This window comes from Prionailurus bengalensis, chromosome D3 (assembly GCF_016509475.1).
Source record: "Prionailurus bengalensis isolate Pbe53 chromosome D3, Fcat_Pben_1.1_paternal_pri, whole genome shotgun sequence".
Lineage (NCBI taxonomy): Eukaryota > Metazoa > Chordata > Mammalia > Carnivora > Felidae > Prionailurus > Prionailurus bengalensis.
Window position 1 is genome coordinate 57,663,703 of NC_057356.1, and position 15,433 is coordinate 57,679,135.

The 15,433-nt window shown below is 41.9% G+C and overlaps 1 protein-coding gene across 15 annotated transcripts in view; it reads left to right on the forward strand.

The window, feature by feature from the left end:
- FHOD3 (formin homology 2 domain containing 3) overlaps nt 1-15,433 on the forward strand; it is a 476,592-nt gene that overhangs the window by 304,067 nt on the left and 157,092 nt on the right. For all 15 annotated transcript variants that reach the window (XM_043558633.1, XM_043558622.1, XM_043558632.1 and 12 more), the window contains exons 8-9: nt 650-744; nt 7,037-7,180. In XM_043558633.1, coding sequence (XP_043414568.1) covers nt 650-744; nt 7,037-7,180 — 239 coding nt within the window. The remainder of the gene's footprint in view (nt 1-649; nt 745-7,036; nt 7,181-15,433) is intronic.

A 15,433-nucleotide genomic window follows, 5' to 3' on the forward strand; every position in this document is an offset into this window, starting at 1 on the left:
AAATACTTTTAGTTTCTGTTGAGGTGTGTTCTTGAGTTTATGCCTAAGTGTTCCACTAGATTATAAAGCCCTTGAAGGCAGGCTCCAGTAGACCCTGTTCTTTGTACCTGTTGATGCTTAAACAGTATTTGTGCCTTGACTGAACACAGGTCATATACTTCTGTTCTTAAAATGTTTGCCAGATGGACGTTTCACTGTTACTTTTTGGAGTCCACTGTTGGAGTCAATATAAGGTTCTCCCACGTTCCCTTTCCCTTGCGGAAGGTCAGAGCATAACATGCTGAGGGACATTCCGAGAGGATTTATTGAGAGTTTCCATGCTCAGAGAGTGAAATTCATTGGCTTAAAAAGCAGCACGTGAATGGATTTTTTTCAAATTACATATTTAACATAAAGGGAGCTTTGAAGCAAATTGATAGCCATCCTGACATTAAAGAGTGTACATTTTCAAGTGGACGAGAACGATGTGGTCTGTTATTGCCAAATGAGAAGCGTGTTCAAGTCCACCCTGAGGATAGTGTTACCCTTTGAAATTTGGTGAATGAAAGACATTGTCATCATTGGGTGATGAGTCTTCGGATGAACTATGGTATGAGTTGGATAAGGAACATTGACTCGCTGTTTCTGATGATTATTGCTTTGTTCCTAGGAGTCACACCCTGGTCAAATATCATGGAAATCCTGGAGGAAAAAGATGGGGTCGACACAGAGCTGCTGGTTTATGCCATGACTTTAGTGAACAAGGTTGGTTGATGATTGTTAAGGGTTGAATTATGTCCCCTTAAAAGATATGTTGAAGTCTTAATCCCTGTGAATACCTATGAATGTGACCTTATTTGGAAAGAGAGTCTTTGCAGATGCAATCAAGGTAAGATGAGGTCGTTAGGTGGACCCTAATCCCATATGACTGATGTCCCTAGAAGAGGAAAAGAGAGGTATACACATAGAGGGGAGATGATGTATGCACATGCATATGAGGAAGACAGCCATGTGTAAACAGTCCAAGAGTGGAGAATACATCTCTTAGCTAAGGAATGCCAAGGATGATGCAAGGAAGGATCATCCTCTAGAGCCTTCAGAGACAGCATGGCTCTGCTGACACTTTGATAACAGACTTCCAGTCTCAAACTGTGAGAGAACAAATTTCTGCTGTTTTAAGCTCCTAGTTTGTGGTATGTTGTTATAGTAGCCCCAGGGAACTAATACGATGTGAAAATCTAAAATCTGCCCCCTGAGCAAAGACCACCCCCATCATGGTGGCTGGAACCATGGCTACGGTGTTCTTCTTTGCGAGAGAAAACCCTTTCTGCCCACATACGATGTGCGTGCATGGTCTTTTCTAACAAAACCAGAGAGATGGCAGTGAGAATTTTCTGACCGCTTTTCCTATCAAGATGTCCCCTTGAAAACATTTTTCTGTAAGAGCATAAATGAGCAAGTGGTACCCTATGAAAATAGTGTACAATCCAGGAGAAATGAAGGCACTCTTGTTCCACTGTGTATTGAATTCTGACTGCTGGGAGTGGGTCTCATTCTCCTTTTATGAAAGTGACATCACCCTTATGCTCTCCTCCCTCCCAACCCATCCCTCCTGGTCACCACCTGGCAGGGTAATATGAGTCTTCAGCATCCATCCCTAGAGGTGGTGCTGACCCCACGATGCCCTGAGCCAGCCCACCCTCGGGACTGGTGTCCCTTCCTCCTTATAACTGAGGTGGTGTGTGTGTTGGAGGGGTGTCTCCTGCAGATTGCTGTGCCCTAGACCCCAGGAATCTCACCAACCACCCCGTGGGCCTGCCTTCACTCCTCAAGCTGCTGGGTGCAGGCCTATAGTACCAGCTATAGTGAGGGATGGTTCTTCAGAGAAGAAGACTGAGAATCTCTTCATGAAATATAACTAGAGAAACATTTCCCCTGATGCTGGGAACATATAGTAGAAAGCATTATGAGAAGTAATTTCTTCTAGTTATTAAAATGTCATGCAAACTCTGAAGATTAAAACAATGTGGTCCTGGCCCTTTCCTTGGCGGCCAGATGAAACAGACCTCACTTCACAGAGCAACTTACCCTAGGGTTGAAATCACTGGGGATGGGTTAGCTTCATTCATGACTGGGGAGGGGGTGTGCTAAATGGAAATGAACATACATGCTTTGACCAATACCGAAATGAATTCCAGACAGATTAAAGAGTTGAATGTAACACATGAAACAGTAGAAAAAGAAGGAGAGGGGAAGATTAATTTGTTTCTGGTAGATGAAGATTATTTTAATAATCAAACGTGTCAAAAATATTCCAAAGAGAAGGGCTTTTAAATATTTCACTGCATTAAGTTATAAAAGGTGTTATTTATAAAATTAAAACCACAAATAAAAGCTAAGGGCAAGCAGCACATTGGGAAATGGTTTGCAAAAAAACAGGGCAGAAAATTATACTATTACCAATTTATCAAGAACCCAGTTGAAAAATGAAGGACATTAAATCTATTCAGATGAAAATAAATATATAGTAAAACAGACATTTCCTCCCAGGTCATATTGGCAGGGATTGCTTTTTAATGAAATGTCATTTTGTTGACAAGGACCCGGGAAATTCTAGTATGGTCATGGTGGGGAATGGGCATCCTTTTCTGTAGGATAATCCTAAGAATTTTGTTTATGTTTTCAAAGGATTGGCGAGTATACCTTACCATGCAATTTTAAAGCAATTTTCTGTTCATTTATTTTTAAGATCAGGGTCATCTATTTCCTGTCCTTTTCAGTCAGTGACATTGGTTTTGGAAAATGTGGACTTCAGCAAAAATGGAATTTTCATTCTTGGCTGGTGTTTCCATTGTAATGCTACCCATCCTCTTGGCGGAGGCCATGCTCGGGTGGTTCGATGGTCCTAACAGCGGGGGCGGGTGTGGCCATTCTGCTGCCGGGCGCTGGCAAGGACCCAGTGCCTGTCACATTCTTTTTGGCATCAGATGGCATTTAACGTCCAGGAATTCCTCGCTTACTCTTTCTCTTCTGGCAGTTCTGTCTCTTCTCGTGTTAGTTCTGGCTCAGGGGAGGTTGAGGAACGTCCTATGGACAATTGCTCCAAATGTCATCCTTTCCTCAAGGTCAATAAACCACTAGAATCCACACTGGGTTTGTTTTCTTTTGCTGAATTTTAGTCATGTTTATTGCCCCAGTGAGCAAAATCTTCTGAGATCCCAAACAAACAAAAAAAGTAAATTGAAATGTTAATATGGGTCTGGAAAAAATTCAGGCTCTGAAATCTGGGAAATTACTATATTGCTTTTCTAAGTTTTCTTTTAAGCAAATAAAAGATGGACTAATAACGTGGAATTCAAAACATGAACATTTTAATGACAAAACAGGGGCACTAAAGTTTAGCCTGCGTATGGTTCTGAGACTGACGCTTGCTCTCTTTGTTAAACAGAGACGTTAATGGGGGATTTCCAAGATCCAGGCTAATCCCCCCCCACCACCAATCTTGTCCATACCCCTGACCCCATGTTATCAGATTTGAACGAGTATCGCAAAGTAACCCCTTCTCATCCTGCAAGCGGAAGTTCTATAATGCCCTCTCTTCATCCAGCTGAAGTCCCCGCAGTGGGAATCCCCCACTTTGAGGGGCTCAGATATTGCCCACCTTGTTAGAACAGGAAGAGGTAGATGAGGGACAAGAGGTGTTACTGTGGGGCTGGCTTGCAGCTTTCAGGGAAGGGCTGAGATTCATGCTGAGTATTTGCCTTTATTTTTACATTCCTTTTATTGTTAATTACCATAAACTTTTAAAGAATTTAGCTGTGTGGGTTTTAACACTTGTATCGTGATGCATAACCTTCACAGTTAGAATGTAGAACATTTCCATCTCCCCCCAAATCTCTCTCAGGTTATCCTTTTCTAGTGATATCTTGATTCCCTCTTCCAACCCCTGACAACCATTCACTATCCCTATAGTTTTTTCCTTTCCAAAACGTCAAATAGCCTCAGAGAGGATGTAACCCTTTGAGGCTGCCTTCTTTCAGATTTATCCGTTACCGGGTGTATTAATGGTTGCTCTTTCTGCTGCTGTGTAGTATTCTATGATACAGATACACCACAACTTATTCTCCCATTGAAGGAGATTTGGGTTTTTACAGCTTTTGGATTTCACAAGTAATGTTGCAATGAAAATCTGTGTGCACAGGGTGCCTGGGTGGCTCAGTTGGTTAAGCATCCGACTTCAGCTCAGGTCATGATCTCGCAGTTCATGAGTTCGAGCCCTGTGTTGGGCTCTGTGCTGACAGCTCAGAGCCTGGAGCCTCTTTCAGATTCTGTGTCTCCCTCTCTCTCTTTCTCTCCCCTGCTCACTCGCTTGCATGCTCTCTCTGTCTCTCTCTCTCTCAAAAATAAACATTAAAAAAAATTTGTGTGCAGGCATTTGCCACACTGGTTTTATTCTGTAAGAAAGATTTGATGCGACCAGTGAGAACCTAGGAGAGAAAAATAAAATGCCCTTTAGGACAGAACTTTCTCCTTCTGAGAGATGCCTGTGAAGATTTATGTGTCACAAGCCCTGGCAAGACAGGGTCTGAAAGAAAACAGGAAGGGGAGTCAGGAGTGTCATCTGAAAGTCAAGGCATCAAGAGACTTTTGCCTCACAGACTTTCTGAAATGGCTGCCACATTTTCCAGGAGGAGGTAACTCAGAGGCGAGGTGTCCAGGTGGAACTGGGAGAGGACAGGCCAGGGAGGGGTGGGGCTGTGGAACAGTTTGTGGAGATATTAGAGAATCAGCTGAAAATAGGTGAATGTCCTCTTCCTCTGCAAGTAAAGAAGCCATATTTGTTTGTGGCAAAAGGCCATCTACCCCTGCAGCCACACATGGAAGGGGTTGGTATGTGGGCTTGGCTCCAGCCCAAAATGTCACAGTGGAAGTGACAAATGACCTCTTAATACCCTCACTTCCGGACCTATTTTGAGCAAGTCTCCCTGAATCTGTTCAGTTCTATGGACCTAATTGTTTATTTAATAGTACTCCTCCCCCTCCCCCCCCCCCCCCCCCCCCCCCCAGCTGGCATCATGGTTGGACTTGCTAAGGCCACAGGAATTAGGTTCAGGAATTTAACTCCCTGGGCTAAGTTCTGTAAGAACTTCAGTTGACTCTCAGGGAAAAAAGGGAAGGGAACTGAGAGGTGAGGAGGCTTCTGTCTGCCTCATCGTGGCCCCCATACTGTTGAGTAGGAAGTTGTCAATCAAACACTAAATATCGCCTCACCTGGGTTCCTCAAATTGCAATTCTGGCAGTCTGCAGTCAGGGCATCTCTGATCACCAGCCCTGTCCTTGGCCTTGGGCCCCATTTCCACTTCCTCATCTTTTAACAAGTTCAAGGGTTTTCACTAAAACCAAAAGATGGATTGTTCTGATGATAGGATTCTTTGAACGGCTGCATAGTTTTTCAATTAGCCTCAGGAGCCAGGGACAGCTCAGGATTGTGGTTGCCTGCTAAGGCAGAGGCCCCACCTCACCTGGCACCTGCAGGCGCTGGCGGGTGCCTTCACACTTGGCCGCTCGCCTGGGAGCACCTGTTTGTTATGGAGTCTGACTGGTTCACAGCCTCCTGTTCTGGGTCCTTGCTGGGGCCCCTGGTTAATTAAGCTCTTGCATCCCGGTTATTTTTCCTTCATTTCTGATCTCAACAGCACCGAGTTGTGTCCTCTTTGGTCAGCATAGAAAGGAGCAAGCCGTTATTTGTGTTACGAACGGAGACATTCTTTCCAATGTTAATAGCCCCCAAATAGAAGTGTTGGAGACGTTGGTCTTAAGACAGTGTTGGTCTTTTCTTTTCCGCGAGTTCAGAATAAGTTTGAAATCTATCTGTAGGGTTCTTGGAAATGCAAAGGCAGTGAAATAGGGAGTAAAAACCTGTGTTGGAGATTCCAGGCCAGAATAATTTGTGTAGAAGCAAGAGTGTGTGAGGAGAGGCTAGGCTTTTGTCCCAGGTCGGCAGGAACTTCTTGTTCCCTCAGGCAAATCCCTTTCCTCCCCAGCTCTCATCTCCCTATTCCTAAGATAAGGACTTGCAGTAAATAACCTCAAGGTCCCTCTAGTTCTGAGCAGAAGCCTGCTCTGAGATCATCTTTAAGAGACACAGAATTCAAAGAGAAGTCAGCTTCCCCCCACCTCGCCCTCTGTCGTGGGCTATCTTTTTGTCTCTTGGTTGCTGCTTTGAAATTTCTCATGTTTGCTTAAATTTCATAGACCAAGGGGAAGGTCTACCAAATTGAAAGAAAAAGGAATCATTAAATTGCTATAACTCCAGCTGTTGGTAGATTGACCGTAACAGGAGTTTCTAATCACTGAGCATGTTAGGTAACAAATTACCACAAATTTAGCAGCTTAAAACAACACAGACTTATCAGCTCACAATTTCCATGGGACCGGTTCCAGGCACCGCCTAGCTGGGTCCTCCGCTCAGAATCTCACAAAGCTGTAGTCAAGGTGTCGACCAGGACTGGAGTCTGGTCTGAGGTTCGGGATCCTCTTCCAAGCTTTTGTGGTTGTTGGCAGAGCTCATTTCCTTGCAGCTGGAGAACTCATGGTGGCTCGCTGCCTTCTTCGTGGCCAGCAGGATAATCTCTCTACTCGTCTCTGAGCTCCGGAAATGCCTAAACCTGCTTTTAAAAAGGCCCACCTGATTAGGTCGGGCCCACCCACCCAGGTTAATCTTCCCTTTAACTCAAAGTCAGCTGACTTGGGACCTGAAGGATACCTGGAAAATCTGTTCACTTTTGCAATATAATGTAATTTAACCCTGGAAGTGTCCTGCTTATGCTCAAGGGAAGGGGATTAGACAGTACCTGTATACCAGGGAGTGGGCTCTTGGAGTGCATTCTGCTACCACCCTAAGAGTTTTTTTTCTCAAATGATCTTGTCATCTGTCTTGCTTTGTCCTATAGAGTTATAATCCTGGCTTACTGGCTCCCCTGCAAAAAAAAAATGCTTTGAAAGCCTTGAGACAGCCCCCTAAGACGTGTTTGTGTCCTGTTCTTTTTTCATCCAGACGCTGTCAGGATTGCCAGACCAAGACAGCTTCTACGATGTGGTGGACTGCCTGGAGGAGCTGGGCATTGCGGCCGTGTCCCAGCGGCACTTGAACAAGAAAGGGACCGACCTGGACTTGGTAGAGCAATTGAACATGTATGAGGTAACAGCACACTCCTTTTGTATGGCATTGCCTAGCTTGGACACACGTCAGAGGCTGAGATAAACACATTCTAGACCGGTGGTTGTGAGTGTGGTATAGCAGTGTCCACACCACCTGGGAGCTTCACAAAATGCAGGTTCTGGGGCCCCACCCCAGACCCCCCGAATCAGAGAGTCCAAGAGGAGGTCTGGCGATCCACGTTGTGGAGGCCTCCCGGTGTCTCTGGCCTTCCTCAAATGTGAGAACCCCTGATGGAGGAGATGCATGGTCACTGGCTTACAGTTAAAGATACTACCCAGCTTTTCCCTTTCTTCTGCAATCTCTCTTGCCTCGTTATGGGGTTTTATGGTCTATTTGCTATTTAATGCCACTGTAAGGACGTAAAAATTGAATTTTTTAAGTTTTAGCATAGATTTTACTGTTCTTTATATTGTACAACAAATGCCAGTTTAAAATGCAAATATAAGAGCGTTTAACTTCCATGCAGAATCATACAATTTCCATTTTGTAGCTCCTTCCTACATGCCTATGCATTTTGTTTCTGCTGGAACAGTGTAAACGCTATATAAGACGAACTGAGCTATTTTTATTTCACTTCTTGGTGTACGTTCCTTCTATCAGCACTCCATCTTCACGTTACTGGTGAGTACAGAAGGGCTGAAAGGAAAAGGAACCGTGGACCACCATATCTTTCCATTTTTTTCTATGTCATTTCAGTGTAAGTGGTTGGCTTGTACTGCAGAATAACCTGGGTGAGAAAGGATTTCGTAGGACCCTTGGGTTACCATCTGTCTGCATTCAAAGCCAGTTCTGGTTTGCACGGGGGACCTCCAAGGCTCTCAGTACCTCTGCTTAGTTACAAGGTAACACACTTACCTTGTACTCTGTTGGAGGCTCCCTGAATTCTTACATATTGTGCACCTACCGTCACTCTAGGCTCATGGGTGCAGGGAATGGCAGACATACGTATTGCATCTACTTCCCCGACTTGTGCACCTGCTCCATTGTTCCATTGGACATCACTTCTAAAACACAAGTTTAAAGATAGAATTAGTAAGAATTTCAAGTTGGTAAAAGAGCATTAAACCACGGAGCCCCGCAGAGTGTGAGCCCGGAGCCCTCTACCAGTCGCACCCATCCCGCTTCCATGAAGGTGGCCTTGACTTGGGTTATGCATCATGGCTTTATGGCTTTGTTGACTTGAGTTCAGACTGTTTGCTGTGGGTTAGTTTTAGGTCCCATGCCCCTTTATTAAAGTTACTTATCTGATGTAACTATTGTCTGGCCTCTAATTGAAGGTTAGAGCACACTTTGTGAGTAGCAAATTGCATTCCTCACTGTTGATCCTCACTGTTTCCTTCCATGGCCAGAAGGGAGCAGAATCCAGAGATCTGATTCCGTTTGGGTGTGTGACTGAACAGGAAAGCTTGTTGCTTTAGACACGTGCTTACCCATAATGTGTGAATGAGGCTATAGCTGAGGACGTTCCATCTGTGACATTTCCCTGTTTTCCCCTTGATATTCACATACCACAGAAGTAACCACTTAAAACTTTAAAGTCCAGGGGTTTTTAGCATGTTCACAAGGTTGCGTACCATCACCTCTATCATATTCCAGAATCCACTCATCAACCCAAAAAAGAAACCCCATACCTGTTAGCAGACACTTTCCGTTATTCCCTGCCCCCCCAAACTTCCTGCCCCCAAACCACTCATCTACTCTCTGTATGGATTTGCCTTTTCTAGACTTTTCCTACAAATGGGACTGCACAACATGTGACTTTTGTGACTAGCTTTCACTTAACATATTTTCAGGGTTTATCCATATTTTGGTATGTATCTGTACTTTGTTCCTTTTTGTGCTAATATTTCGTTGCTTGGATAACACCATATTTTATTTCCCTGTTCATCACTTGATGGACATTGGGGTTATTTCCATCAGTTTGGCTAATACAAATAATGCTGCTGTGAACGTGCGTGTACAACTTTCTGTGTGGACATATGCTTTCAATTCTCTCAGGTATATGTCTAGGTAAAATTGCCGGTCATATGGTAACTTGATGTTTAGCTGTTTGAGGAAATGCCAGACTATTTTCCACAGAGGCCGCACCATTTTACTTTCCTACCGACAGTGTAATGAGGCTTCCCATTTCTCTTCATCCTCCTCAATGCTCGTTATTGTCTTTTTAAAAAAAATTATAGCCATTTCAGTGGAGTGTGAAGTGGTACACATTTTGGTCATGATTTACATTTCCCCAATGATTAATGACATTGAGCATCTTTCCATGTGCCTACTGGCCATTTTTATATTTTCTGTGGAGAAATGTCTATTCAGATCTTTTGCTCATTTTTAAAGTTTGTCTCGCTTTGTTTGTTTATTTATTTAGAGAAAGAGAGAGAGAGGGCTCATGAGAGCAGGGGAGGGGCAGAGGGAGAAAGAGAGAATCTTAAGCAGGCTCCCTGCCCATCTTGCAGCCCAACCTGGGGCTCGATGTCATGACCCTGAGGTCATGAGCTGAGCCAAAATCAAGAGTCACTTAACCAACTGAGCCACCCTGATGCCCCCATCCTTTGGATGTTTTTAAATTGGGTGGTTTTGTTACTCATGGGTTGTAGGAGTTCTTTATATATTCTGAATATTCTTTATATAATCTATTTGTCAAATAGAAGTTTTCATACATTTTCCCCATTATATGGGTTACACCCCGTATAATGTTGTTCCACTTCTGACCTATCAAGCTACCTCCCCGTCTCCCTCTTCTCCTTCATACCAACCTTTTCAGAAATTGTTCTGTATTCACCGTCTTCCTTTTGTCAAATTGCATTTGCTTACTACTTTTAGCATCGAGTTCATATCCTTCACGAACTTAGCATATACCTGTTATTCAAAGAACAATGAAACAAGCACCCCTTGTGATGGTTAATTTTCTGTGTCAACTTGACTGGGCCACAAGGTATTCAGATATTTGGTCCAATATTATTCTGTGTGTGTCTGTGAGGGGGTTTCTGGATGAGATTAACACTTGAGTTGGTAGATGAAGTAAAGAAGATTGCCCTTGCCAGTGTGGGCAGACCTCAGCCTATCTGTTGAACAAATTCTCTCCGCCTGATGCTCAGGAGCTGGGACATAGGTGACCACTACCTTTGAACTCCATCTGAAACTAACACCGTTGGTTCTCAGGCCTTTGGACTGCCAATCTTGGGTCTTCTCAGCCTCCACAATCATGCAAGGCAATTCTTTATAGTCAGTCTCCATGCATATCCTATTTATTCTATGGAGAATCCTGACTGATACACTCATGTATTTAAGAACTAAAACATTACCAGTAACTTGGAAGTATCCTTTGTAGCCCTCCCTGGTGTCACCCCACCAACCCCAGCACTATTCTTTTGTTTTCTTTATACTTTTACCTGAAAAGCTCTTATCCTGTGATAAATGATTGAACTAACTCAAAGGGTCAGATTATTAAATCAGAGCTGACAGATATCTAGCTGTACTAATCTAGCTATGCTAATAATTTCAAGAGTACAGACTATAGAGGTGCAGAGGAAACAGGGAGGGGTCTGGGTCATCCCTGGACTCCTAGGTCTTTTCCTCATGCATCAGACATATGCTCTCTGACCCAGAAAATAGGTGAGGTCTCCAAGTGAGGATCACAGGTCCCCTCCCCACCCCCGCTGCCCAGTGAGTAGTATTCGGTTATGAGACCTCTCTACTGCATAGCGTAGAGAATCATGGCTCGTGAGCCCATACATTCTGCACCATAGGTAGTCCTTAGTCAGGTGATCCTTAACCAGTCCCATCCTGGTAAGAGCAATTCCAGAAACAAGAGCTCTCATTTTAGCAAATAGTATTAGGCTGTTTATTAGGTAGTCTGGTTATTAGCATACTTACAAAAGATTAGAAGGAGTCACTTGCCTTCTTTCTTTCCCCAGACTCATTGCTTTATAGGAGTGAGGAGGTCTTAGTCCAGCTGTTTTAATTCCTTTCTCCCAGTCTGTATCCCTAAACAGCGTACTGTTCCCAAATTTTTTATAAAGGGAAACCTATCATTTGTATCCTTCTACAATTTCTCATCGGCTTATTGTTTTTGAAACTTACCCATGTTGTGTGGATTTCTCGTGTATTCATTTTCACTGCTGGTGACTGTAGGACAGTTTACTTATTTGCTGTTCTCTCATTGGGTGTTGGTTGGTTTGAACTTTTGTTCCACGCCAAACCACGCGACCTCGAGTATTCTTGTACTTTTCTTTTCCTGTGGGTATGTGATCCTTTTTATGTTTAAGTATCACTTTTATTCTTGATTTATAAAAATATTTAGAAGTTTGTATTCTTTCTCTCTGCCCTTGTCTCTGGTCTTTGATGATTTGATAGAATTCCCTTGGGAAATTTGGGAAATTCGGGAAATTCTATCCAACGTGTGGGCCTGTGCGAGGAAGAGGAGTATGTGTGTGTGCGCATGTGCACGCATGCATTGTTGGGGGGAAGAAAAAAGTCTTTGGTAACTGTTTTTTTCTATGGTGATTGGTCTACTTAAACTCCTTATATTTAGTGGGATCAATTTTGCTAAATTATATTTTATGAGGAAATTATTCATTTCTTCTGGAATTTTAAATGGACTAGCAAAGAGATAGATAAACCTCTTATGAGTGATTTTAACTTCCTCTGTTCCAATAGGTATTTCCCTTTGTTATTGAATAATTTTTGTTTGTAATTATAGATTAACTAGTAGATTGTCTATTTTGTTGGGCTTTTTTTCAAATAATTTTGATTTACGTATGATTTGCACTGCTTTTCTTTAAATTTTTTGAGAAGGGGAGGGCCAGAGAGAGGGAGACACAGAACCCGAAGCAGGCTCCAGGCTCTGAGCTGTCAGCACAGAGGCCACACGGGGCTCGAGCTCATGAACTGTGAGATCACGACCTGAGCTGAAGTCGGACGCTCAACCAACTGAGCCACCCAGGCACCCCATGCACTACTTTTCTGTTTGTAACTCAATATTTGTTTTTAAAATTGAGGTATAGTTGGCATCCAACATCCTGTTAGTTTCAAGTGTACATCATAGTGATTCATTAGTTTTGTATGTTAGGAAATAGCCACAGTAAGTCTAGTTACCTGTACCATACAAAGTTATTACAGTATTATTGACTGTATTCCCTACGCTGTACATTACATCCCCATGACTGAATTATTTTATAACTGGAAGTGTGTGCCTCTTAATCCCCTTCTTCTATTTCCCCTGACTTTGGACCTCCTCCCTAATCTGTTAACCAACAGCTGGTTTCTGGTGTCTATGAGTCTGTTTTTTGGGTTTGTTTTGTTTTTCACATTCCACATATAAGTGAAATAGTAGGGTATCTGTCTTTCTCCGTCTCATTTCACTTAGCATTATACCCTCTTTGTCCATCCATGTTGCTGCAAATGACAAAGTTGTATTCTGTTTTATGGCTGAGTAATATTCCATTGTATATGTGTACCACATCTTCTTTATCCATTCATCTATCAGTGGCCACTCAGGTTGCTTCCATATCTTGGCTATAAAGAAAACTGACAGTAAACATAGGGGTGCATTTATCTCTTTGAATTGGTGGTTTCATTTTCTTTGGAGAAATACCCAGAAGTGGATTGCTGATCATATGGTAGTTCTTTTTTTCAATTTTTGAGGAATCTCTGTACTGTTTCCCAGACTGCACCAATTTATGTTCCCTCCAACAGTGTACAAAGTTTCCCCTTTTCCCACATCCTCACTAACACGTGTTATTTCTTGCCTTCTTGATAACAGCCAATCCTGATCAGTGTAAGGGGATATCTCACTGTGGTTTTGATTTGTGTTTCCCTGATGATTTGCGACATTGAGGATTTTTCATGTGTGTGTTGGCTATCTGGATGTTTTCTTTGGGAGAATGTCTGTTTAAGTCCTCTGCTCACTTTTTAATTGGGTTGTTTGAGAAGCTGTGGAGGTTCTTTATGTATTTTGGATATTAACCCCTTATTGGATGTATGATTTGCAAGGATCTTCTCCCAGGCGGTAGGTTGCCTTTTTTGTTTTGTTGATGGCTCCCTTTTCTCTACAAAAGATTTTTAGTTGGATGTGGTCCCACTCATTTATTTTTGCTTTTGTTAACCTTGCCTGAGGAGACTGGTCCAAAAAAATATTGCTGGGGTTGATGTCAAAGAGCTTATTGCCTGTTTTCTTCTAGGAACTTTGTGGTTTCCGGTCTTACATTAAAGTCTTTACTTCATTTTGAGTTTCTTTTTGTATATGGTCTAAGATAGTGGTACAGTTTCATTCTTTTGCATGTAGCTGTCCCGTTTTCCCACCACCATTTATTGAGGAGACTGTCTTTTGTCCATTGTATGTTCTTACCTGCTTTGTCAGTGACTTATTGACCGCATAAGCATGGGTTTATGTCTATTCTATTCTGTTGATCTATGTATCTGTTTTTGTGCCTGTACCATGCTGTTGTTGTTACTGTAGCTTTGTAGTATAGTTTGAAATCAGGAAGCATGATACCTCTAGCTTTGTTTGTCTTTCTCAAGATTGCTTTGGCTGTTTGGGCTCTTCTTTGGTTCTATGTAAATTTTAGGATTCTTTTTTTCTAAGTCTGTGAAAATGCCATTGGTATTTTGATGGAGACTGCATTGAATCTGTAGCTTACTTTGGGTACTGTGGACATTTTAACAGTGTTCTTCCATTCTTCCATTCCAGTGTTCTTCTTTCCATTTATTTGTGTCATCTTCAATTTCTTTCATCAGTGTTTTATAGTTTTTAGAACATATTTGTTCTAAATATGTTCTAAATTTGTTCTAAATATTTGTTCTTTCACCTCATTGGTTAAATTTAATCCTAGGTGTTTGTTAATGCAATGGTAAATGGCATTGTTTTCTAGTTTTTCTTTCTGGGAGCTCATTATTAGTATATAGAAACACAACTGATTTCCGTATGCTAAATTTGCATCCTGCAACTTTATTGAATTCACTTATTCTGATCATTTTTTTTAATAGCATCTGTAGGCCTTTATATAGTATCACGTCATCTGTTAATGAATTCTTCCTTCCCTATTTGGATGCCTTTTGTTTCTTTTACTTGCCTAATTGCTGTGGCTAGGACTTTCAATACTATATTGATTAAAAGTGATGAGAGTGGGCATCCTTATCTGTTCCTGATCTTAGAGGAAAAGCTTTCAGCTTCTCACTATTGAGTATGATGGGGTTTTCTTATATGGCCTTTATTATATTGAGGTATTTCCTTCTGTTTTTTTCTTTTTGAAGTATTTCCTTCTATACTCACTTTTTTTTGAAAGTTTTCATCATAAATGGATGTTGAATTTTGTCAGATGTTTTACTGCACCTATTGAGATGGTGATATGATTTTTATCCTTTGTTAATATGGTATATCATGTTGATTGATTTATGGATGTTGAACTATCCTTGAGTCCCTGGAATAAATCCCACTTGATGATGGTATATGATCCTTTTAATGCATTACTGAATTTTGGTTTGCTAATATCTTATTGAGGATTTTTACAACAATGTTCATTGGGGTTATTAGCCTGTAATGTGTGTGTGGGGGGGGTGTCTTTATCTGGTGTTGGTAACAGGATAATCCTGGCCTTGTAAAATGAGTTTGGAAGTGTTACTTCCTCTTTGTTATCTTTATAACTTTCTTCGTTAACTTTCTTTCAGTTTACTTTGTTGGTATTTTTTTTCTAGTTTTTTTGAGTTGGTTATTTAATTCATTTCTTTACTTTTGTAAACCATCCTTGTGCTCCTGGTCTATAACCCACTTGGTCATGATGTATCCTTTTTTAAAATGTGCTGTGGAAATTGTTTGTTACTAACTTATTTCGAATGTATACACAAGTATTCTTAAGCATAAGATTGGCTTCCCCTCATCTTCCCTCTATCTCTTCTCTTCCTCTCTTTTTCTGTATGCCATCTTTATCAGTTTAGATATCACTGTTTGGCTAACATTTTGAAAGGATGATGCTAATGTTCATGAGACTACTCCTATGTGTTGTTTCTGTATTTCTGGCTGTGTGTACAGACGGCTCCAGAATATCTCTCTAATCATTCCTCCTCAGGGTCCTCCCCTGAATCTTTCTTCTCTGACCTTCTTTTCAGTGTTGGGCTTCCCTTATCAGGCCTCCACTCTCAGTCTATGTGGCCTGTTCTTATTTACCTAATGAGTTCCACAGCTTTTGAGCTTTTGTGGCTGATATTTGACCTTGAGCTTTTTCCAAGGCCCCTGGC